We start from the raw sequence: 21321 nt of genomic DNA, 5'->3' as shown, positions 1-21321 counted from the left end.
TCTGATATGGCTTAACGTTATTAAACTTTGAGACAAATTCTGAAACTTTGGAAAATCTTCTACATATTTATAAATAACTGTTGTGTTGCCTGCATGTCACTCTACTGATTAATATTTTGTTTGGCATGATTAGCACATTCTTGTAGTGTCCGTCTGTGGTTTTTGTCTGTCTGTTTTACGGACCCCAACTGCTTGAAGTGATTGTTACTTTTTCTGCCTCCCTCTCTATTTTCAGTATGTATTATGTATATAACTTGTTCATGTGTGAAGCAAGCTCCACCTTATGTCTTGTTACTATAGCCAGAAGTACTGTCTTGGATGGACTGTCCTGTTTTCAGTCTTAGAAGCCTGTGCTGGGCTACCAGTAGAAAGAGAAGTTATATCTAGTGGCATTTCTGTAGCAAACACTGTCATACAAAGAGGCACATTATGGGACTGGATAGCACAGTGGGAAGAATTTCTCTTGGAAATAAAATCAGATAGCATGAGGTATGAGGATATGCAAAGGTCTCTGCTTGATGATGGGATTTTTCATTTGCGAGCTGTTTTTCTGGCAGTAAAGGCTTTGACAAGCATTGGGATGCCATTGCCCCTCCTAGTATATACTAGCATGTAAAAGTGCAAACTCTAGGTGAGGACAGTGCAAGGCAATGGGGGGGGGGGGTGGTTACTAATTAATAAGCTTTGAGGTAGAATTCTTTGCCAAAGGACTGCTACTGAAGTTGTGCTTACTGGTCTGTGTGACAAAGGAAGTACTGCCAACACAGCTAGCTGCAATTTTGTAAATAATCCTATGTCATTTGTGAATATCAACATGCTTTATATAAGATGCTTGTGTTACAACTGTATTAGAACTGTATGCCATGTGTATATAAAATTGGTTTGTACAACATGTGTTGAAAAGGTATTTTATGAAGTGTTTGAAATGCATCCACAGTGTGCCCTGCTGGAAGAGAAGAGACATGTGCATGCACTATTGTAACTGTTTAAATGTGTATGTTAACAGAGGAAACTGGAGGGCTCACTTCAGTACAGCAAACTTTAGAAAAATAGCTGAAATTAAATTACTTTATAGGCTATGCGATAAAACATGGTATCTTTCAGTTTTCATTTCAGCTAGAGACACAGAGTCTGTGCTGGGAAGCTTTCTGTATTGTCTTCGGAGTGAACTAATTACTACCTCTGAAAACATGAAGGAATGCAATTGTTTTATGACTTCCAACATCTGCCATAGATCTGAAGTCTATGTATTTTTACAGGTAGGTACTACCTGTAAAACTGCTTTCAGCAATGGGAGTTTCACCCAGGAACTACAAGTCAGATGACAAGAGGTGATGTCATTCTGCAAGCTATCCCAGCAGTAAGATTTGAGATATTATTTTGAGAATTCTCTTAGTGAGACAGAGCATTCTATATCTGTCTTTTAACTGACAGCAGCTAGAAGATCCAGTCACCACGTCTGCTCTATTAGTAAGTTCTTCGGTTATAGTAAATATGTTACATTCAGCCAGGAATATAGTGAAGTTTAGTTTAGATATTTTTCTTTATTTGTTTGAGACTGTCCTGCAATATTGTTTTAAATATTTCCTGTGGTTTTGAACTCTGATGTCACTGTGAATATATATTTAGTATTGTCTTGTTCTTTTATTATTTATTATTAAATATATTTAAACCTTTCTTTGTGGGTGATCTGTGTAGAGATATTTAAGATTTGAGAATACTTGCATATTTATTTGTTGACACTGTGTGGGCCACTCCTAACAGCCTTGCTCTTGGTCAAACTACCATTTGTATTAATATTAATATTACACAGTATAGCTGGACAACCTTTGTTAAGGGTCTTCAAGTAGCTGATAAGGGGTTCTGGTGGCAGTGATAACTACCCTATAGTCTGGCCAGAAGGGGGCATAGCTAGTAAACCTGTGCCAGCCTTTCCTTGATGCATGTGTGTGTAAAACAAATTTCCTAGACTGTGTGTATCAGCTACTTGGGCAGGGACACAAAGCGTTGGTTGGACAGAGAGACTGTCGGAGGACTTGACTTGAAACCCTGTCTAAGGACTCAACTCTATAGCTGTGCCAGTGAGGAGTTTTATTGGGGATCTGGAGAAAGAGTGAGAAACCAGCTACAGACTGACTGTGATCTCTGTGTGCTCTTAAGGGAAATTTCACTTGATGCAGAGAGCTACATCTGGAAATACTGTGTGTGTACCTATCATCCTCCCAGTGTATGTTCTTCACTGTTGCCAGTGGTGAGGATTGACACTCCTTGATTACTGGTCCAGTGGTGAGTCGTCATAGTCTGTAGGTTGTATGTTTGGCTGTACAGATTCTGGAAGACCTTGTGAGGTCTTAGCCCATCCTATAGGAATTGAAAATTCATGCCATAGTAGGGACTCCTGAACAAACAGTGGTGTACACAATCCTCTTCTATTTGCTGGGAGACACTGGTGTTGTGGAAGTGATCTAATGGCCAGGACATTTTGATGGTGTTTCTTTTTGCAGGATAATTGGACATCACTGCAGACACTAAGACATAGCAGAACCCTCACGTAGAACTACATCTGTATTAAAAGAGTATCCAGGCAATCTTCCAAGTCAAGTTTAAGCTGGAGTTTTAGCAATTAATTACCAAGGATAATTTAGTTCTTAGCTACTGCTACTTTAAACAGGGCAAATATGAGTGGCTAGGGGACATTTTATTTCTACACAGCAGGCAAACGTTTTTTATGTATTCTTTCCATTTCCTCAACTTATCATTTGATTGGAAGGTTTTGAGTTGGAGGGCTTGGCTTCATCTTAGCAAATCTGAGGTTGCCCAGGGGAGGGTGCCATTTGACCTTAAGCTTTCAGTTTCTCTTGACATGATTCTAAGCCACGAAATTAGTGCCACCACACTGTGGCAGGATGACCACTTTCAATTTGATGCATGCTTCCTGCAGTAGCTTCTGTTATATCTCCTCATTTTCCATGGAAATATCAGCAGTGCTAAAGCAGGAGGTCTTTCACTAGAATTATATACACAACAAAGGTGAGAAATCTCTCTGTTACACAACAAAGGTGAGAAATGTCCCTTTTTCAGCAGAAAAGTATCTCCTGCCTTTGCAGTCATTGAATATCCAAGTCTGGAAGAATCATGTCAGGAAACTTTTATATAGGCTACAGTTATTGTGTAGTCAAGAATCATGTTTCCATAACTCAGCACAGTGTGACTTGGAAGTCAGGAGGTAGCAGACCTAGAGCTTGCTGTAGATGATTAAACTTTTTTGAAGTGTTGCTCTGTGCTTAATCTTTCTTATGAAGGACCATTCTCTTTTTTGAGACTTGAATTTGGTGTTGGCTATATTCGTCTAGCAACCTTTGATCTCACAGGGTACATATATCGGAAAATCATATCCAGAAAGGTCTTGTTTCTGATAGACTTTAGTTCTTCTAGGTGGGTAGTGGACTGCAGGCATTGGTACATTATGAACACTGTTTAGTCTTCCATGATGACTATGTGTCATTGAGGATCAAAGTTTTCCTTTGTCCATTGATGATATCTGAATTCTCCTTCAGACTGTCAATCCCTCCCCCATTTTCCCACTAAAGGAGATTGCATCCTGCACAGTTTTAATGCTGACTGTTGTGTGTTTAACTCTAGGGGGAGTATGAGTTCAGAAGACATATCTGTATGCTTGTTTTGAGCATGATAAAAGAGGGAGTGACAACTAAAAAATATAAGCCTTAGCCAAATGGAATGTCATTTGGATTATTTTTATATCAGTAAGCTTAGGTGGCTGTCAACTTTTGCTGACTAAGGTCATTTCACCCACAGTTGTGCACATAGTAAATATTTACACTGCAGTCACATGGTCCTCAGTCAATGTCATCACAAGGTGCTACAGTTTGATCTCCAGTCCATTAGAAGAGTATCTTTTGTACTTCAGCATTTTGGGTACTTCAGCTTGCTACTTTCTGAGTCTAGGATTTTTATTTTATTTTTGAATTTGCACCTTCCATATAAATGGTGACTTTGAGATATCATTTAGGATTTTACCTAGTTCCCAACCACTACAGAGGTCCCCTTAAACCACATTGTAGTAGAATATCATTGTATCTGTGATGTGATAAGTAGGGATCTGTATTAGTTCGCTGAAATCTAATTTCAGCGAACACCTAATCATTGACTCCAATTCAGCAAAAATCACTTCAGCGATTTGCTGAATTTATCAAGGGCAAAGAAATAGTTGTCCAACTGCACAACTTTGCCCTTTACTCCACTGTAGTGCGATCTTAGAGTTGGTATATATATATATATATATATGTGTGTGTGTGTATATATATATATATAGATATATATATATATATATATATATATATATATATATATATATGTGTGTGTGTGTGTGTGTATATATATATATATATATATATATATATATATATATAGTTGGGGGTGGGGACAAATCCCCCCACTTTGTTGGGTTTGATTTACACAGATATTGCTCTGTTTTGCTGCAGGGCAAGCATTTACTTGCCCTTGGTCAATTCAGTCAATCGCTGAAGCGATTTTCCCTGGATAGGGGTCAATGATTAGATGTTCGCTGAAATTAGATTTTGGTGAACTAATATAGACCCAATAAGGAGATGATATTTGATTAGATGAGCCAAAAAGTACTAAAAATATATGATAACTAGTCAAATTAAAATCCTAAAGTATTATACTGTAATAATCATAACTGCTAATCAGCATAATCTGGCTGAACCTGTGACTGAGAGCACCTATCTTGTATTCCTTATATCAGGCGCATGCCACCCCTTCCTACCAATAGGAGTAGATATGCAGAACAGGTATGAAAGATGAGATTTAGACTATAGTAGCTTGGATGAACAGCCTATGACACAGATGTATGACACCAGTTCAAGTTAATTAATGATCTGTGTGTTAAAGCAGATAAATACTGCATATCATGTAAACTGGATATAGATCAGATGAAGTTCGTTTAAAGGTGGAAGCGCTCATCTATTTGTTTTTTCAATGAAGAAGTTTTGATTTCTAAACAAGTTCAATTGCTTGATTACCCTGAAGTCTCAGCTGAACTTAACTGCAGCGCATGGTCCTTTTTACCTAATTTTTAGGATTCTCAGCCAGCATCTTTGTTGGTCACAAGTCACAGTTTTCCTTGTGGTCGATTGTTTTCCCTTATGGGATGGAGACTTCTTACCCTCCTAAGGCTGGAAAACAATTATGCCTCAACACAAGGCTCTGTGATATATATATATATATATATATATATATATATATATATATATATATATATATATATATATAAATGATTCTTTAAGTGATTTTCATGCCTCAAAAATGTAGATCACAGTGATCAAATTCTTACAAGCTGAAATTGTTATACTAAAAGTAAGATTGCTATCATAAAAGAAAAAAGTTAAATAAAATTAGGAGGGAGGCCACCCATGAATTATACCATAAAACAAAAAAACAAATGAGCATGCCTGGGTAAGTTGGAACCTGTATGAGTGCTTTAAAGAACTGAAGTTGTGAAGGGAGAATAGTAAGATGGGAAATAATTCTTTCCTTTAGAAGTAGAGCCCATCTGCCAAGGCCTTGTTAGTGTCTGAGGTTAAGTGTGAAAAATGTCTTTGTCTTTGATCTCTTTGTATGGGTGATACACTGGTTATTGGTACCTTGAATATGTTCTCTGCATCAGGGTGCTCATGTTGGTTTGGAGATTTGTGGTGCCCCTTTGTCCCCTGTTGAAGTGTCACATCATCATTCTACTGACAGTGTGAACTACCCACCTGTTGTGGAGTAGAGGGTTCCTGCCACTGTCCTCAGGTGTGAGGAGCATATGAGACTAACGGCATCATTAATGACAGCCATTCTGCTGCCAACATCAGCAACCTGTGAAAAGAACAAGAGGGGGTTGCTTCTGGGCTAACCCTGTCAAGTATGTAGTACGTGGTTACTGAGACTTCTGAGTGATGTAATACTTTATTCAAGAAAAAACATTAGTCACACTTATGATGCCTTGTTTGATGACGTTGTCCAACTACTGACATGAATTTCAGCCCTGAGGATGAGAAATATTCAGGATTAGATTTATTTAGGGGCTATGTGCAGTACCATCATCTTGATGTAGTAAATCTGTATGTATAATAAAATCCATATTGCAGGACTGTGGCTGATGTTGTGCTCTGTAATTACTGGTATTATCTCCAGCTTTGATGATTCTGGTAGCATCCTTGTCAGCACCAAAGTCATTACTCATTATGGGGAGATGGTATTCCTCATGTGGTGCCAAAGTTTGTACTGTGAAGGGCCACCTCTGGCACTTGCACAGCCATCAGTCATCACCCCTTATGGACAGATCGTATTCCTCATCTAGTGTTAAAGGTTGTACTGTAGAAGGGCCACCTCTGGTGCTTGTACAGACAGTTGCATTCTGTATAGTTTCGCCCTTGCACAACCAGTTAGGTCATTTGTTTTTTCCTACACTGTGCCAAGGTACAATTCCTTCCTCCTACAGCACTTAATTGCATGCCTTAACCCTTTCTGTCTGTTTTGTCTCCGTTTTACTAAACAGCTGTTTCCCATACATCCCTAAGGATGTGGCTGCTCTCATGTCTCTATGGTGTTGTTTCATGGTGCTGTAACATATTGAACCTATAAGCAAATATTATCTCACACTTAGCCAATGTGCCCTATACATGACTTCCCAAAGTTATAGTTTTCTTTCATATATGCCAAGCCAGTATTGCAATTTGTGTTCAGAGTCACTCTCCCTGATAGTGCTGCATGGTGTTACCTGCAACCAAATATTGTCCAACCACTTGCCCACACATGACACCCTACAGTAGTAGTAATTTTCCAGCACAACCATAATAACTGTTGGAGAAATGTAGGACATGCAGTATTAAACTTTTGTCGTGTATACCCGTTGTGCTAGTGTTAAATGTTTATATTTTTTTTCCTGTTAGGCTGCGGTATTGCTTAGGTAATTGCTTTGAAGAGGATGAAGAATGGAAAGGCTGTTGGTCCAGATGACATATCTGTGGAAACATGGAGGTGTTTAGGTGAAATGGCAGTGGAGTTTTTAACTATATTGTTTAAAGAAATCTTGGAAATTGAGAGGATGCCTGAGGAATGGAGAAAAAGTGTTGTGGTACCGAGTTTTAAGAATAAAGGTGATGTGCAGAGCTGTAGTACTACAGAGGGATTAAATTGATCTGTCACAGCATGAAGTTATGGGAAAGAGTAGTGGAAGCTAGGTTAAGAAGGGAGGTGATGATTAGTGATCAGCAGTATGGCTTCATGCCAGGAAAGAGCACTACAGATGTGATGTTTGCTCTGAGAGTGTGATGGAGAAGTACAGAGAAGGTCAGAAGGAGTTGCATTGTGTCTTTGTGGATTTAGAGAAAGCATATGACAGCGTGCCTAGAGAGAAGTTGTGGTATTATATGAGGAAGTCGGGAGTGTCAGAGAAGTATGTAAGAGTGGTACAGGATATGTACAATGGTAGTGTGACAGCGGTGAGGACTGCAGTGGGAGTGATGGATGCATTTAAGGTGGAGGTAGGATTACATCAAGGATCAGCTCTGAGCCCTTTCTTATTTGCAATGGTGATGGACAGGTTGATAGACGAGATCAGACAAGAGACCCCGTGGACTTTGATGTTTGCAGATGACATTGTGATCTGTAGTGAGAGTCGGGAACAGGTGGAGGAGACCCTGGAGAGGTGGAGATATGCTCTAGAGAGAAGAGGAATGAAGGTCAGCAGAACTAAGACAATATATGTGTGTGAATGAGAGGGAGGATAGAAGAATGGTGAGGATGCAGGGAGTAGAGGTGGCAAAGGTGGATGAGTTTAAATACTTGGGATCAACAGTTCAGAATAATGGTTAGTGTGGAAGAGAGGTGAAGAAGAGAGTACAGGCAGGATGGAGTGGGTGGAGAAGAGTGTCAGGAGTGATTTGTGACAGACGAGTACCAGTAAGAGTGAAAGGGAAGGTCTACAAGAGGGTAATGAGACCAGTTATGTTATATGAGTTGGAGACAGTGGCACTGACAAAAAGGCAAGAGTCAGAGCTTGACATGGCAGAGTTGAAGATGTTAAGAGTTACACTGGGTGTGACGAGGATGGACAGGATTAGGATTAAGTATATTTGAAGGTCAACCCAGGTTGGAAGATTTGGAGACAAAGCAAGAGAGGCAAAGTTACGTTGGTTTGGACATGTGCTGAGGAGGGATGCAGAGTGTATTGGGAAAAAGATGCTAAGGATGAAGCTGCCAAGTAACAGGAAAAGAGGAAGGCCTAAGATAAGGTTTATGGATGTGGTGAGAGAGGACATGCAGGTGGTTGGTGTGACAGAGCAAGATGCAGAGGACAGGAAGAAATGGAAACAGTTGATCTGATGTGGCGACCCCTAACGGGAGCAGCCAAAGAAGAAGAAGATTGCTTAGGTAATTTGCATAAATGAAGTTACATATTGCTGTTTCTCATGTAACAACCCACTGATAGTGAAAACTAGATCATAAAACACCTTAATACATGAATACTGTGACACCCTTGCACTGGCCCAGTAATCAAGGAGCCTCAATCCTCACCACTAACATCAGTAAGGGACATGCACATTTTGAGGATGATAGGTACACACACACACACACACACACACACACACACACACACACACACACACACACACACACACACACACGTACAGTTTCCCTTAAAAGCACACATAGAGCACAGTAAGTCTGGGGTTGGATTCTCCCTCTCTGTCCAGATCCCCAATAAGACTCTCCACTGGCATAACTATAGGGTTAAGATCTCACCTGAATGGTCAAGCCAAAACCTCCAGCACCTTTCTCTGTCCAACCAGTGCTTCATGTCCCTGCCCAAGTAGCTGACACACATACATTGAGATTTCATTTATATACACACACACACACACACACACACACACACACACACACACACTCCTTGGGAAGGCTGTCACAGGTTCACTAGATATGCCCCCTTCTGCCCAAACTATAAGGTTGAAATCACTCCCACCAACCAGCTCTACTTATCAGCTGCTATAAAGGCTCTAACAAAGGGTGCCCAATTTTACTGTGTAATGTTACTATTATCCAAATGGTAAGTGTGACTAAGACTTGAAGGCTATTTAGGAGTGGCCTATGGAGTATCACCAAATACATATGCAAGTACTCTAAGAGCTTAGATATCTCTAACAAACCAGCCACCATTAAAAGGTTTAAATGTATTTAATAATAAAACACAAGACAATATTCAGTAACTGAACACAGTGACAACAGAGTTCAGAATCAGAGGAAATACTTTAAAACAACATTGCAGGACAGTCTCAAATAAATACAGAAAACATTTAAACTAATCTTGCTGTGTTCCTATCTTTATCTAAGAGATACTATGCCTTAAATTTCTTACTTACAGAGCCAGGCAAGTACAGATGAGTGGATGTTCTTACTAGGTCCAAGGCAAGAAAAATATACACTGACCTTCTCTCTGAGATGGTTCTTAAGTTAATCACAAACATTTCTGCTGGGTCATTAAAGATTATATCATTCGTGTCACATCTGCCTTAGTTTCCAGGCTAACAGGAACTTAAAATGTAACACCTCAGTGTCAATAATATTTATCTCTTAGATACTTGCCTGAAACTGGGAATCATAAAGCTGTTAAATATGTTTACCCTTGAAACCTATAATTATATCTGTCTCAAACAATAGAAAGAATTTCCAGCTGCAGACATTCTGTCTTCTAGTTCTGATAAACACACTTGAAAAAATCTTTACTTATTTTCTCAGAGTTTGCAAGTTAACTCTGTATGCCCCATCTTCTGCTTTGAAAACATACATTTGCACAGGCTTGTAGTCCATATACATTTCTGCTCTTCTCCAACAGAGTGCACTGTGGTTACATTTTTGAAGCTCAACACGTAACATATAGTTTAATCATGACATACAGTTCTCTTACATTTGTAGACAAGCCTATGGATCATATTAATGTTTACAGTTACATAGAATTATTTACAAAATTCTACCTTGCTGGGCTGGCAGCCTTCACACATACAACTACAGAAATAGCACCTTTTACATTCCCAGTGCTATCATTCATAAGCCTGTAAAACACCATTAACTAACATGTCATGGCAACAAAAGAAAGGTTCTGGACATCAGATATCAGTCATCTACACAACTGACATTTTGCTAATTTCTGTGTTTTGATTAATTTGCAATTATTTTAGTTAGTTTATGCTTTTTGCAGACTGTTGACAAAGAACTTAAAAAAAATGGCAGACTGACACCAGAAGTTGTAAGTTACTGGTGATTTAGGAATTTCTTATGCAACAGATGCTCAGCCATGCTACTCTCCATAAATTGCACTTATAAACAGATGAGTACCTAAAATTTTTGCCATACATATCTGTGGGTGATCAGGGCAAGCTGTGCTGCAGCTTGATGGCCTTGTGGACATGCATGAATACAAAGTGCTTCTCAGTAATATTTAACATGCTATACTTTATGCCCTTTAACTCTGTTAATCTGCAAGTGTGAAGCATGTCATGGGTACCATAACAAGTGTCTGATGCTGATATCTTCTGCCAAACATTCTATACCTTATGCCATTTAACTATGTATTGATCTGCAGGTGTATCAGCCATGTTAGTGTGCCACAATGTTTATCTGATGTTGATACCTTCTGACATGTGCAAAACAGCTATAAATAGGGCACACCCCACCTCACTCATATTTAAATATGCTATACTTTATTAACGCTGATCTGAAAGTATATATATATATATATATATATATATATATATATGTATGCATGTATGTGTATATATATATATATATGGATCTACTACTATTCACTGAAAGTGCATTTCACTGAAATACATTTGGCCGTGCACTTTTCACCGAAAGCACATTTCAGCTGAAACACAATTCACTGAAACACATTTCCTCAAAAGTAGTAGATGGCCTTTACCCCACTGTAGTGTGACCCTGGAGTTAGTATATATAGTAAGGGGGGTGTGGGGGGAACTGCCCCCCACATAGGGGGTGTGAGGGCGTAGCCCTCCACATATTTTAAATATTTTGAATTATATACATGGGTACATGTAACTGCAATATATTACTGTTCTCTGACAATAATATATACATAAATATGTGGGGGGCTACACCCCCCACACCCCCCATGTGGGGTGCAGTGCCCCCCACACCCACGTGGGGGGCTACACCCCCCACACCCCCCCATGTGGGGTGCAGTGCCCCCCACACCCACCCTTACTATATATACTAACTCCAGGGTCGCACTACAGTGGGGTAAAGGCCATCTACAACTTTTGGTGAAATGTGTTTCAGTGAATTGTGTTTTCGGTGAAAGGTGCTTTCAGTGAAAAGTGCACTCTAATTTGATTTTCGGTGAAATGTGCTTTCAGTGAATAGTAGTATCCATATATATGTGCATATATATATATATATATATATATATATATATATATATAGATAGATAAATATATGTGTGTGTTGTGTGTGTGTGTAATATAAATATATATATATATAATATATATATATATATATATATATATATATATATATATATATATACACATAGATATGTATGTATTTATATATGTGTATATATAATATAAAATCATATATGGTTGCAATTCAAAATGTAGAATACATATTGGATTGAAAAAGTTTTGTCTGTGAAAAAAGAGGGAGAATGGGCAAATATTGAATGCTGTGTGAATCACATATAGTTGAATTTAGCTTAATACAGTGTAGGTTAGCAAGAATTTGCAAGAAAATTAATGTTTGATTAAACAATTATTGTGAAGATGTGCAAGTCTGTGTTATAGCAGTTGTAGTGAATTTGCAAGCGTTCTTGGATAAAGGTTAGAGTAAGCATTAGGTGAGGGGATAAGTTTAGTTCATAGGTTCATAGATTAGTACTAGGCTAACTGCCCTTGCGAGCCATTTTAAGCCTAGCCAGTTATCCCTTGTGAGACTCAAATGCTGCACCTTGTGGTTGTAAGGCAAACACCTTAACCATTAGGCCATCCTCCCAACCCCTGCATGTTGTGCATGTTTTATATTATGTGTGTTCGGTGTCCTTTTGTCTTGTGTAGTGATTCTGTTAGGGAAAAGTTATTAGTAACACTCCCCCTGTACCATCTTATTCATGTGTGCTAGCCCTAACAGTAACCCTGCCCCTTACCCCCTGTCCCAGTTCTTAGCCCTACACATTATGTTACTAAAAACTTTTTCATTAACAGTATCACTAATTAGATGGCACTTGAACTTGGTTTTGTAGCTGAGGGTTTACTGATAGAGGGCTGTTTTAGTGGGGGAGAAGTATTCTTTATTTTGTGATTCTCACTTTTTTGTTCTACCCTTTGTGATTCTCTCTCTTTTGAGCTTTCTTTCTTTCACAAAATAATCATAATGTATGATTATTCACAATAATATTTTAATCAAACATTAATTATACATAATAATACAGGGGCACAGGAAAATAATTTTCTTGGGTGGCGAAAGCTAGGGTACATTTTTTGGCTAGGCTGTATGGGCCCTAGGGCCGATAGCCTAGTACCTACCTATGAACCTATAAGTATTACCCTGTGGGCTTCAAGGTGAGTGGCAGGCCTATACTCCACCCTCCTTAGGAGCTTCAGAATCTGATAGAGGCAGTGGTTGAATGGGTGATAGTTACATGCCTTCAACCTTTTCAAACTCTCTTTCAGCATGTACAAGATTCAATGACCCAGTCTGCCCTGAACCCCAAGGCACTGAAGACCACCACCTCTCAACACTGGAGACTACCTCTCAGCATCAGAGAGGAGGAAAAAGAGTAATTGAGGAAAAAGAGTAATTGAGGTTCTCTGGATCAGTGTATGACCTGCTTGCAGACATCCTCACCCAACACCTTTTATGCCTGTATGCCATTTGTTTGCATTTTGCCCCACAGCTATATCAGCCCACAATAGTGTTTCTGTCTTTTATGATTTTTTTGTTTTCCTTCACTCTTCAAAAATCCTCTCGCATACACCCTTTTCTCTTGTTCCTTTCTCAACATTCTCCTTATATATAAACATTTGACAAGATGGGTCTGCATACCACAAAAACATAGTACCCCTCTTTTCTCACCTTTTCCAGCAAAATATTCTTAATGAATTCCTTTTGTGTTTTCCCTCCTGTACTCTCTTCATCTCATTTCTTGATTTCCCAACTTCCTCCTTGGCAAAAAAGACCAATCAGGGGTGTCCATGTCAGAACACCATTACATTTCCATAAATAAACCTTATAACTATGTTAATTTACTGCTGCTAGGCTGCAGTCTGTGCTGCTGTCCTCAGACTTCCCCAGAAAGCATGTGTACATTCACATTTGCTTCTGTATAATGAGAAAGTACCAAAACAATTGTGCAAATATGGTTATGTGCCTTCTTCTGCATTTAAACAAAAAAGTTGAAATCTATTTTATGAATTTAAGTGTGAAATTTAACCAAACAAGCTGAAATCTATTTTATGAAATTACAAGCTGCCATCAGTGTTGTGGGCATTTCCATGGAGTGCAATGACGTTTCATAATTAGTACTGTTCATTCATGCTTTGTCAATTTACATAATGGCTCAGCACAGCTATTCACAGAATCCTGCAGAATAAAGATGAAGTTCAGCATTTTCACTCAGCACAGCTATTCACAGCATCCTTCTGAATAAAGATGAAGTTCAGCACTTTGAATACACATATAATCTTTTAAGTAATTTCTTCCCACATTTTTTAGATGCTTAATCGGCATCCCATATCAGTGAGATTCCCAGGTATCTCATCCTGTCAGGACCCCACTAAAAGGGGATGCTCAGTACCAAGTCATATGTTCTGGCATAGTTCAATGTTATAACCTTTCTTTTTGCTTAATTTATTTTATCTCTTGCTATACTTTTAGATGTGTTAGGTATCAAATATTTTTATATCACTTTCTGAACTAGTAATGTATAAGGGATAATTTTCTCAATAGTTTTATACAGCTCTGTGGAGTACTATTGATGTTTTTACTGCTGAGATGTACTGACAATGAAGTGAAATATAGATTTTTTTTCACTGTGGATTATATAAATCACCCTTTTGCATCAAGTTCTTCTGCAAGCTGTCTCTGTCTTGAGTCTATATTACTTCATCAAATACGTGAATATCGAATGCTCACATGAGCAAATATTCAAGTACTCGAAGTTTCTGAATTTTTTTTGCAGTACAGTGAAGATCGGGATTTTTGCCCTTTCCTCACTGTAGTGCAATCTTGGAGTAGGAACATATATTTAATGGGGGGGTGGGGAGCATATCCCCCCATATAATACAGTTTTTGAGTACGTGAGTATTTGGTCATGTGAGCTTTCCGCATTCACATATTCGATGATGTGCTATATATGCTCTGTCTTGTAGGTTCAACATGGTAAAGTTTGTGAAATAAAACATATTTCTTAATCTTAGCATAGATTGAAAGTTTGGGAACATTTTTCTTATTGCTGTACTATCGGGTGCTGTTTTTTCTTGTCGCATATCAAATCAATGAAATTTAAAATCAAAATCTTAAAGTAATGGCTTATCATGCAATAGACAGAAGGCTGTACTTGTATTGTCATTACACTGAATGAGTTGAAAGTTTTCTTTCCTTTGCAGGACAAACTGACAACATCTCTGTCTTACCAGCAGTCAAGTCTGAAGCATTTTAAAGAAATAATGTGTCAGCAAGAAATGAAGATGTCAGAAATCACAGTAAGTCCATTAAAAGCAATTAACTTAACAACAAAATCTATCTCTCTTCAAAAGTTGATGTGTACTCAGCTTATGATATTGAATAATGCATATTATACACACCTTAGCTTGCATAAATTCAATTCTAAAAAATATCCAAATTGTCCATACTGTAAAGACCAACCTGCTGATCTTCTCCATATGTTCTGGAGCTGCAAATGCATTTATAAACTTTGGAACTCTTTAAAAATACAACTTCAAAAGATGGGTTATCAAAGTTCAACACTTTCATGGGAATTTATGATTTTACATATCCCTCCAAAAAAAGCTTTCTAGATCACAAATCACTATATTTATTAATATCTTTTTATTATTGAAACTATATATAGCTACAAATTGGTTAAACCCATCTCAAACTTCATGGGATAACTTTAAGATTCTAGCAATGAGACATATATTAGCCCACAAATTACTTCTTCATGATCATTAAAAATATCAATAATCTGAAAATATGGGAACAAATTTTTAATATTATATTGGCGTAATACTTTGAACCTAAATGTATTCTGAGTTATGTATACATTTTAAGGGAACTTTTTTAACAACAAAATTGTTTATTACTTGAATCATTCTTTTAATCATTTTTATATCTTCTTGTATAACTTATTGTTACAGTTGGAAGCATTCATGTAAATATTGGGCCAGATTCACGAAGCCTCCGTGTAAGAGTTATAACTCTTACACAGAGGCTGCAGTTAAACGTTGTGATGTCAGCATGTCATGCATATGCATGAGGTGCATGAGGCATGCTGAATCACACTAGTAACTCTTACACGGTCCGTGTAAGAGAGTAGGGGGCGTGTCTGTAGGCCCTGCAAGCGGACACGCCCCCAGAAGACTAGAATGGCTGAAAGTAAACAGCCACGAGAGAGGCCATGGAAATGTGAATAAACACACTACACAACACATGCCCCAACAGACCATCAGTGTATAAAGTGAAGAGATGTTATAAAATTAAATTAAAACCTGTTTTATTTTTTTTAAACCCCGTAAATGTTTGCTACTGTGTGCGCTCGTGTGCGCGGGTGTGCTATTAGCGCAATTGCAGTTAGCAGTCAGTGGAAAAGGATATAAAAACTAAATATGCAAAGTAAGCCAAGAAGTAATAGCTTAGCGGTAGAGTTGCTGGCCTAAGAGTAGGCAGGCAGGGTTCGAGCCCCCACAACAACCTTTTTTTAATTTTTTTGTAAATAAACACTAAAAAGCCCCCTGACAGTATTGTACAAATGTAAAAGTATTCCCTTTTGTAAAATGGAATGAAATGGAGCATATATTTTGAAGTAACACAATAATAAAAATAGTCAGAAATGTACTGATAGCTAAGCTGCTGTGAGACAGACTGCCCGTAGCTGAGTAGTGTTTAAAAAGCTGCAAACTGCGTGCCCGTTGCTAAGCACCGGTTTAACAGGCTGAAACTGTTTGCAACTAGCTGTGCTGAGCTGAACATGTGTGTCACTAGCCAATTAAGGTTTATCCCAGCGCACACCGTTTGCGCGCTCCCACAAGCTAACTGTCAGTGCGCATGTAGCTCCGCAAACGAGCAGACCTGCTTTTAAGTGCTTAAAAGTGCTTTTGGCATGTTTGATTGACAGGTCCTCAACTCATTTCTGTCAGGAAAATCAAAAATCAGTTGCCAGATTCGAACCCAAGATACCATGCACTAGAGTCAAGGTACTAAACCACTAAGCCATGACAGCAATACCTAGAAATGCAGAAATAGCATATATATATGGGATAAAATCCAGAATGGAGCATGATAAAGCATTTTCAGTGAAGTAGATACAATTCCAAAATGGCCAATCAGAGAAATGTGCGGAAAAGCGGCATATATAAGCCCCATAGGCGGGAATACACAGCAGAAACGATTGTAGAACAGACCTGCAGTCAGAATGAGTGGAGTAGGTGAGGGACGTTGCTTTCGAGCACAGCGTTGGGGCGTTGAGGAGTCCAGATACATGGTCTGGCTCCTTGTCCATCATCACGAGGCCCAACTCATGCAGGGCCAGGTCTCATGGGGAGCGTATAGGGCAGAGGCATGGGACCAGTTGGCTCGTGATCTGACCAGTGCTACTGGCATTCCACGCACTGGTGAGCAGGTCCGTCACCACCATGCAGACCTGAAGCGACGCAAGCAAGACCAGTTGACCGAATGGATCTAGGAGGCCCGGTATATGCCCAATGCCCCACTACTGAGTAAGTTACATTTTGCTTATGTATGTAAGGATTTCAACTAGCTGATACCATGGAGATGTGTAGTCCAATATTACTTCTTTCATATTACAGCTGCAGGTGTCCGCTCTGCGAACCGCGAGATGTATGCCCGTAGGCTGGTGCGGCTGCGTCACCATGCAGGTTAGTAACCCCACCCATTACTTGTAAATAAATATTATACTGTAGCATGTATCAGAACACTGCAGTGTATTGATTAAAAGTAATATAATGTGCAAGCAAGAATTGAAAGTCTGCAGGTATGGCTGCAACAAGTTCATCAGTATGCAAGTGTAACTGGAAATATAATTGATAGAATTAAACAGTGCTGTAATACAGATATCCCACCATTAATTAAATATAGTGTAACCTGCAGTAGTCTCAAGAGTACAGCTTCAGAATCTGAGGTAGTCATATGTGAGATATATCCCTGTTGAAATGCTGAATCATGACAGAAGTGAGGCTGTTGGAAAGTGTTTGAATCACCACCAGTCTAACATGTGAACAAAGCCTAGAAGTACCAACCTGAACTGTGAAGTTGCAGGATGTGTGAGAGTGACAGAAAGGGTCATGTATGAATAAATAAAGTAGTAATAACCCCTGAATATATTAGCCCCAGTGTGTTTCTACAGAACTAAATGCATGTGGGAAGTACATCTTAATATCCCAAACTGATTTCAGTGTGTCAGAATCTGGAATGTCTAGGCCAAATTCTGTATATGGTGATCACAGTAAACAATTTGCAGATAGAATGAATGATTATCTGACAGACTAAACAGCCATAGTTGTCCCCTGTCCTGTCATCAAAGTGTAGCAGGATGATGTATCTGATCAGATTCAAAATAAGTAGGATAGTGATGTATTTGTAACAGGTGTAGCATGACAGTCAAATAAAAATTATTTTGAAACATCAGCCTCAACTTAATTGTGTACCTATTACAAATGTAAATCAATGTGTAACATATGAATGTGTCATCACTTTCTATCTCCACCCAACCCTATAATTCCATATAACAACACCCACCAAATAATGGTATGTGAACATTTCATTAATCATGGACATTTGTCCGTTTCAAAAATATATGCATGTCTGTTCGTGCATGTGCCCTGTTCATACCTGCAAATTTGATGGCCTGTTGCCATTAATCAACCCTGCATGTTGTTTGACTGTGTATTTCTGTTCAAATAATGCATGTGATATTGATATGCCCCTTGTTCAATGGTGTTAATATCTGGGTGTTTGTTTGATGGGAATACCAATGCATGCTGTTACAACTAATCTGAATGGAATAAAATGCCACTGACCCAAACTAACATAACTACTCACAAACCTAGAACGCTTGGGAAGGCAGGTCCCAGCGGACCCACCTCTCCCACCTCAGCTGGTGACTGCACCTGGCACTAGTGCCCAGGACGGACCCCCCTCCCGTGGCCCTGTGCCACCTTCGGGTGGAAGCGCTGCAGGGGATGGGGCCCGTCCCATCTCTGCAAGTGTGGCCGGAGGGGTTCGTCCACTCACCCTCCAAGGTGTCCGGTCTGTGGTGCGAAGGGAGATCCAAGACTCTGTTCTTGGGCCCCTACGCCAGCTCGAGGCTCGTGTGGCACAGCTAACGGCCCCGGCCGTTGCCCCGCCTACACAGCCCCCAGCACAACCCCGTCCCGGGCTGTGAAGGAACAGTGGCAACTGCCTATGGGTGGGGATATCAGTTCCACTGTTGCCATCTGTGGGCTCATGCATCTTGGATATCCCAACCTCCGTCCCCGTCAATTGTGTAACCTCCCCCACGTGTGTCATACCCCGCCCCTGTATGTCTTGTCTGTCTTGTCTGTTAACCTACCCAACCTACCTCCCCAGCTATACCGACTTCCTTCACCTGACATACCACTCTCACCTGAAAAAAAAAAAGGGCACTCTGTACCCACAAAAAAAGTACGCCCCATACATAGCTGTCCATGTCGCACACATGTCTGCTTGACATTGAAACAGTTCATTACAATTGGCTCTACAACAAATATTAATGTTGTCCTGACACCTCTCTCAGGGGTGAAAGGTTTCCAATGTCTCACCAAAATACATGGAAATGCACAGCTGTTGCTGCCAAAGACATGGGCATCTATGGGCCTTACCTACATCCCTCCTGCAAATCCCACGCTTGTTTCCCTACTTTCTTACCCTCTTTGTGACCCCTTTTTCACCACTTTCCTGTCACCCCTTTTTCTTTTCTTTCAAAGAAATTAGCGCAGGTGTGCGCTTGTGTTAGCGGAGCTCACCGCCAGTGCGCATGCGTGGGCTCCGCGCAAATGAGCGCAGACCTGGTTTTAAGTGCTTAAAAGTGCCTTTATGGCACTTTGATTGACAGGTCCTGTACTCAGTTTGAAAGTTTGCAAAGAAAAATAAATTCCCACTGTCAGTCTCGAACCCAGGACCTTGGTAACATTAGTCTGTATGACCTACCACTAAGCCATGTCTGCCTTACAAGAACACACTGCTAAAATAAATATAACATGTAATAGTAGGAATCAGTATAAAGGCAATATAGGAGATGTACTATCCGAAGCATGTCAGGCAGAGTTTTAATGGCCAAATTACTGGATTCCCATACTAGTTCAGTGTTAACAGATACAGCCCTGCTACTTGTTAGCTTGTACGTAATACTGTAAGGTAATGTACATATATGAAGGTACGTATATCTACACATACATATATATAAATATATATAAATACATATGAAATATAGTTGTAGGTGTCAGTATCCATACACACTCACTACAGGAAACAGTGAACATAAATGCAGCAACCTGAATCTGCAACACAGCCTGACCCCTGTGTGACCTACTTACCCTTATAACTGCTTAAAGGTGGCCTCAGCACTTTGATTGACAGGTCCTGTACTCAGTTTGAAAGTTTGCAAAGAAAAATAAATTCCCACTGCCAGTCTCTTCATAACATTAGTCTGTATGACTTACCACTAAGCCATGACTACCTTACAAGAACACACTGCTAGAATAAATATAACATGTAATAGTAGGAATCAATATAAAGGCAATATAGGAGGTGTACTATCCAAAGCATGTCAGGTAGAGTTTCAGTGGCCAAATTACTGGATTCCCATACTAGTTCAGTGTTAACAAAAACAGCCCTGCTACTTGTTAGCTTGTACATAATAAAGTAAGGTAATGTACATAAATGAAGGTATGTATATCTACACATACATATATATATAAATATATATTAATACATATGAAATATAGTCGTAGGTCTCAGTAGCCATACACACTCACTACAGGAAACAGTGAAGATAAATGCAGCAACCAGAATCTGCAACACAGCCTGGCTCCTGTGAGACCTACTAACCCCTTTAACTGCTTAAAGGTGCCTCCAGCACTTTGATTGATAGGCCCTATACTCAAGTCAAAAGCAAAATATAAGCATACTAGTAGGCCCTACCACAAGACCATTGTAACACTAGTCTGTATGACCTACCACTAAGCCATGACTCTCATACAGGAATATAGTGCTAAATAAGTGGAACATGTAATAGTAGGAATGAAGATAAAGGCAATATAGTATGTCTACTACCCAAAGCATGTCAGGCAGACTTTTATAGTCCCAATTACTGGATTCCCATACTAGTGTAGTGTTAACAGAAACAGCCCTGCTAATTGCTAGCTTGTACCCAATAATGTCAGCTAATGTACATATATGAAAGTATATATATGTACACATATATATATATATTTATATAGCAATACATATGACATATAATTGTAGGTGTCAGTATGCATACACACTCACTACAGGGAACAGGCAAGAGAAATGCAGCAACCTGAATCTACAACACAGCATGAAGCATGGGAGATGTACTAACCTTCACACTCACAGAACACTGTCAACAGCATACCAGCATGGTCCACACCCTACAATCTGAAAGGGCAACGCCTATCTCACATACCCTTTTATAGCAGTGTCCTGAAATCACAGTGAGACATGCAATCAGTACACACCTGGCTGCATGCAATTAGCAAATGCTGCCTTACAATTGGTGCAGAGGCCATCACATGGACCTATGCAGATACCTACAAAAGCATTGAGTACCCACACTACACTCATGCAATACATTCATTGCACAAAACCTACAGAGAAAGAGAAAGAGAGACAGAGAGAGAAATCAAACAAATATAAGGACAGCCAGTAGCAAAAGCAGCAGCAAGCAGCAAACAGCAAGCAGCAAGGAGCAAGCAGCAAGAAGCACCACTGGCACAGCAACAG

The 21321-nt window shown here is 39.4% G+C and overlaps 1 protein-coding gene across 1 annotated transcript in view; it reads left to right on the top strand.

Annotated features, from left to right (window-relative positions):
- Positions 1–21321, top strand: part of LOC122813682 (zinc-binding protein A33-like) — a 152877-nt gene that overhangs the window by 839 nt on the left and 130717 nt on the right. Inside the window, exon 2 of the mRNA XM_044086132.1 lies at positions 14709–14804. Within this exon, the coding sequence (XP_043942067.1) occupies positions 14709–14804 (96 nt within the window). The remainder of the gene's footprint in view (positions 1–14708; positions 14805–21321) is intronic.

This window comes from Protopterus annectens, chromosome 10.part0 (assembly GCF_019279795.1).
Source record: "Protopterus annectens isolate FY-2018-M chromosome 10.part0, PAN1.0, whole genome shotgun sequence".
Lineage (NCBI taxonomy): Eukaryota > Metazoa > Chordata > Ceratodontiformes > Protopteridae > Protopterus > Protopterus annectens.
The sequence above is the reverse complement of the archived record's forward strand: the minus strand, read 5'-3'. Positions and strand labels throughout refer to the sequence as shown.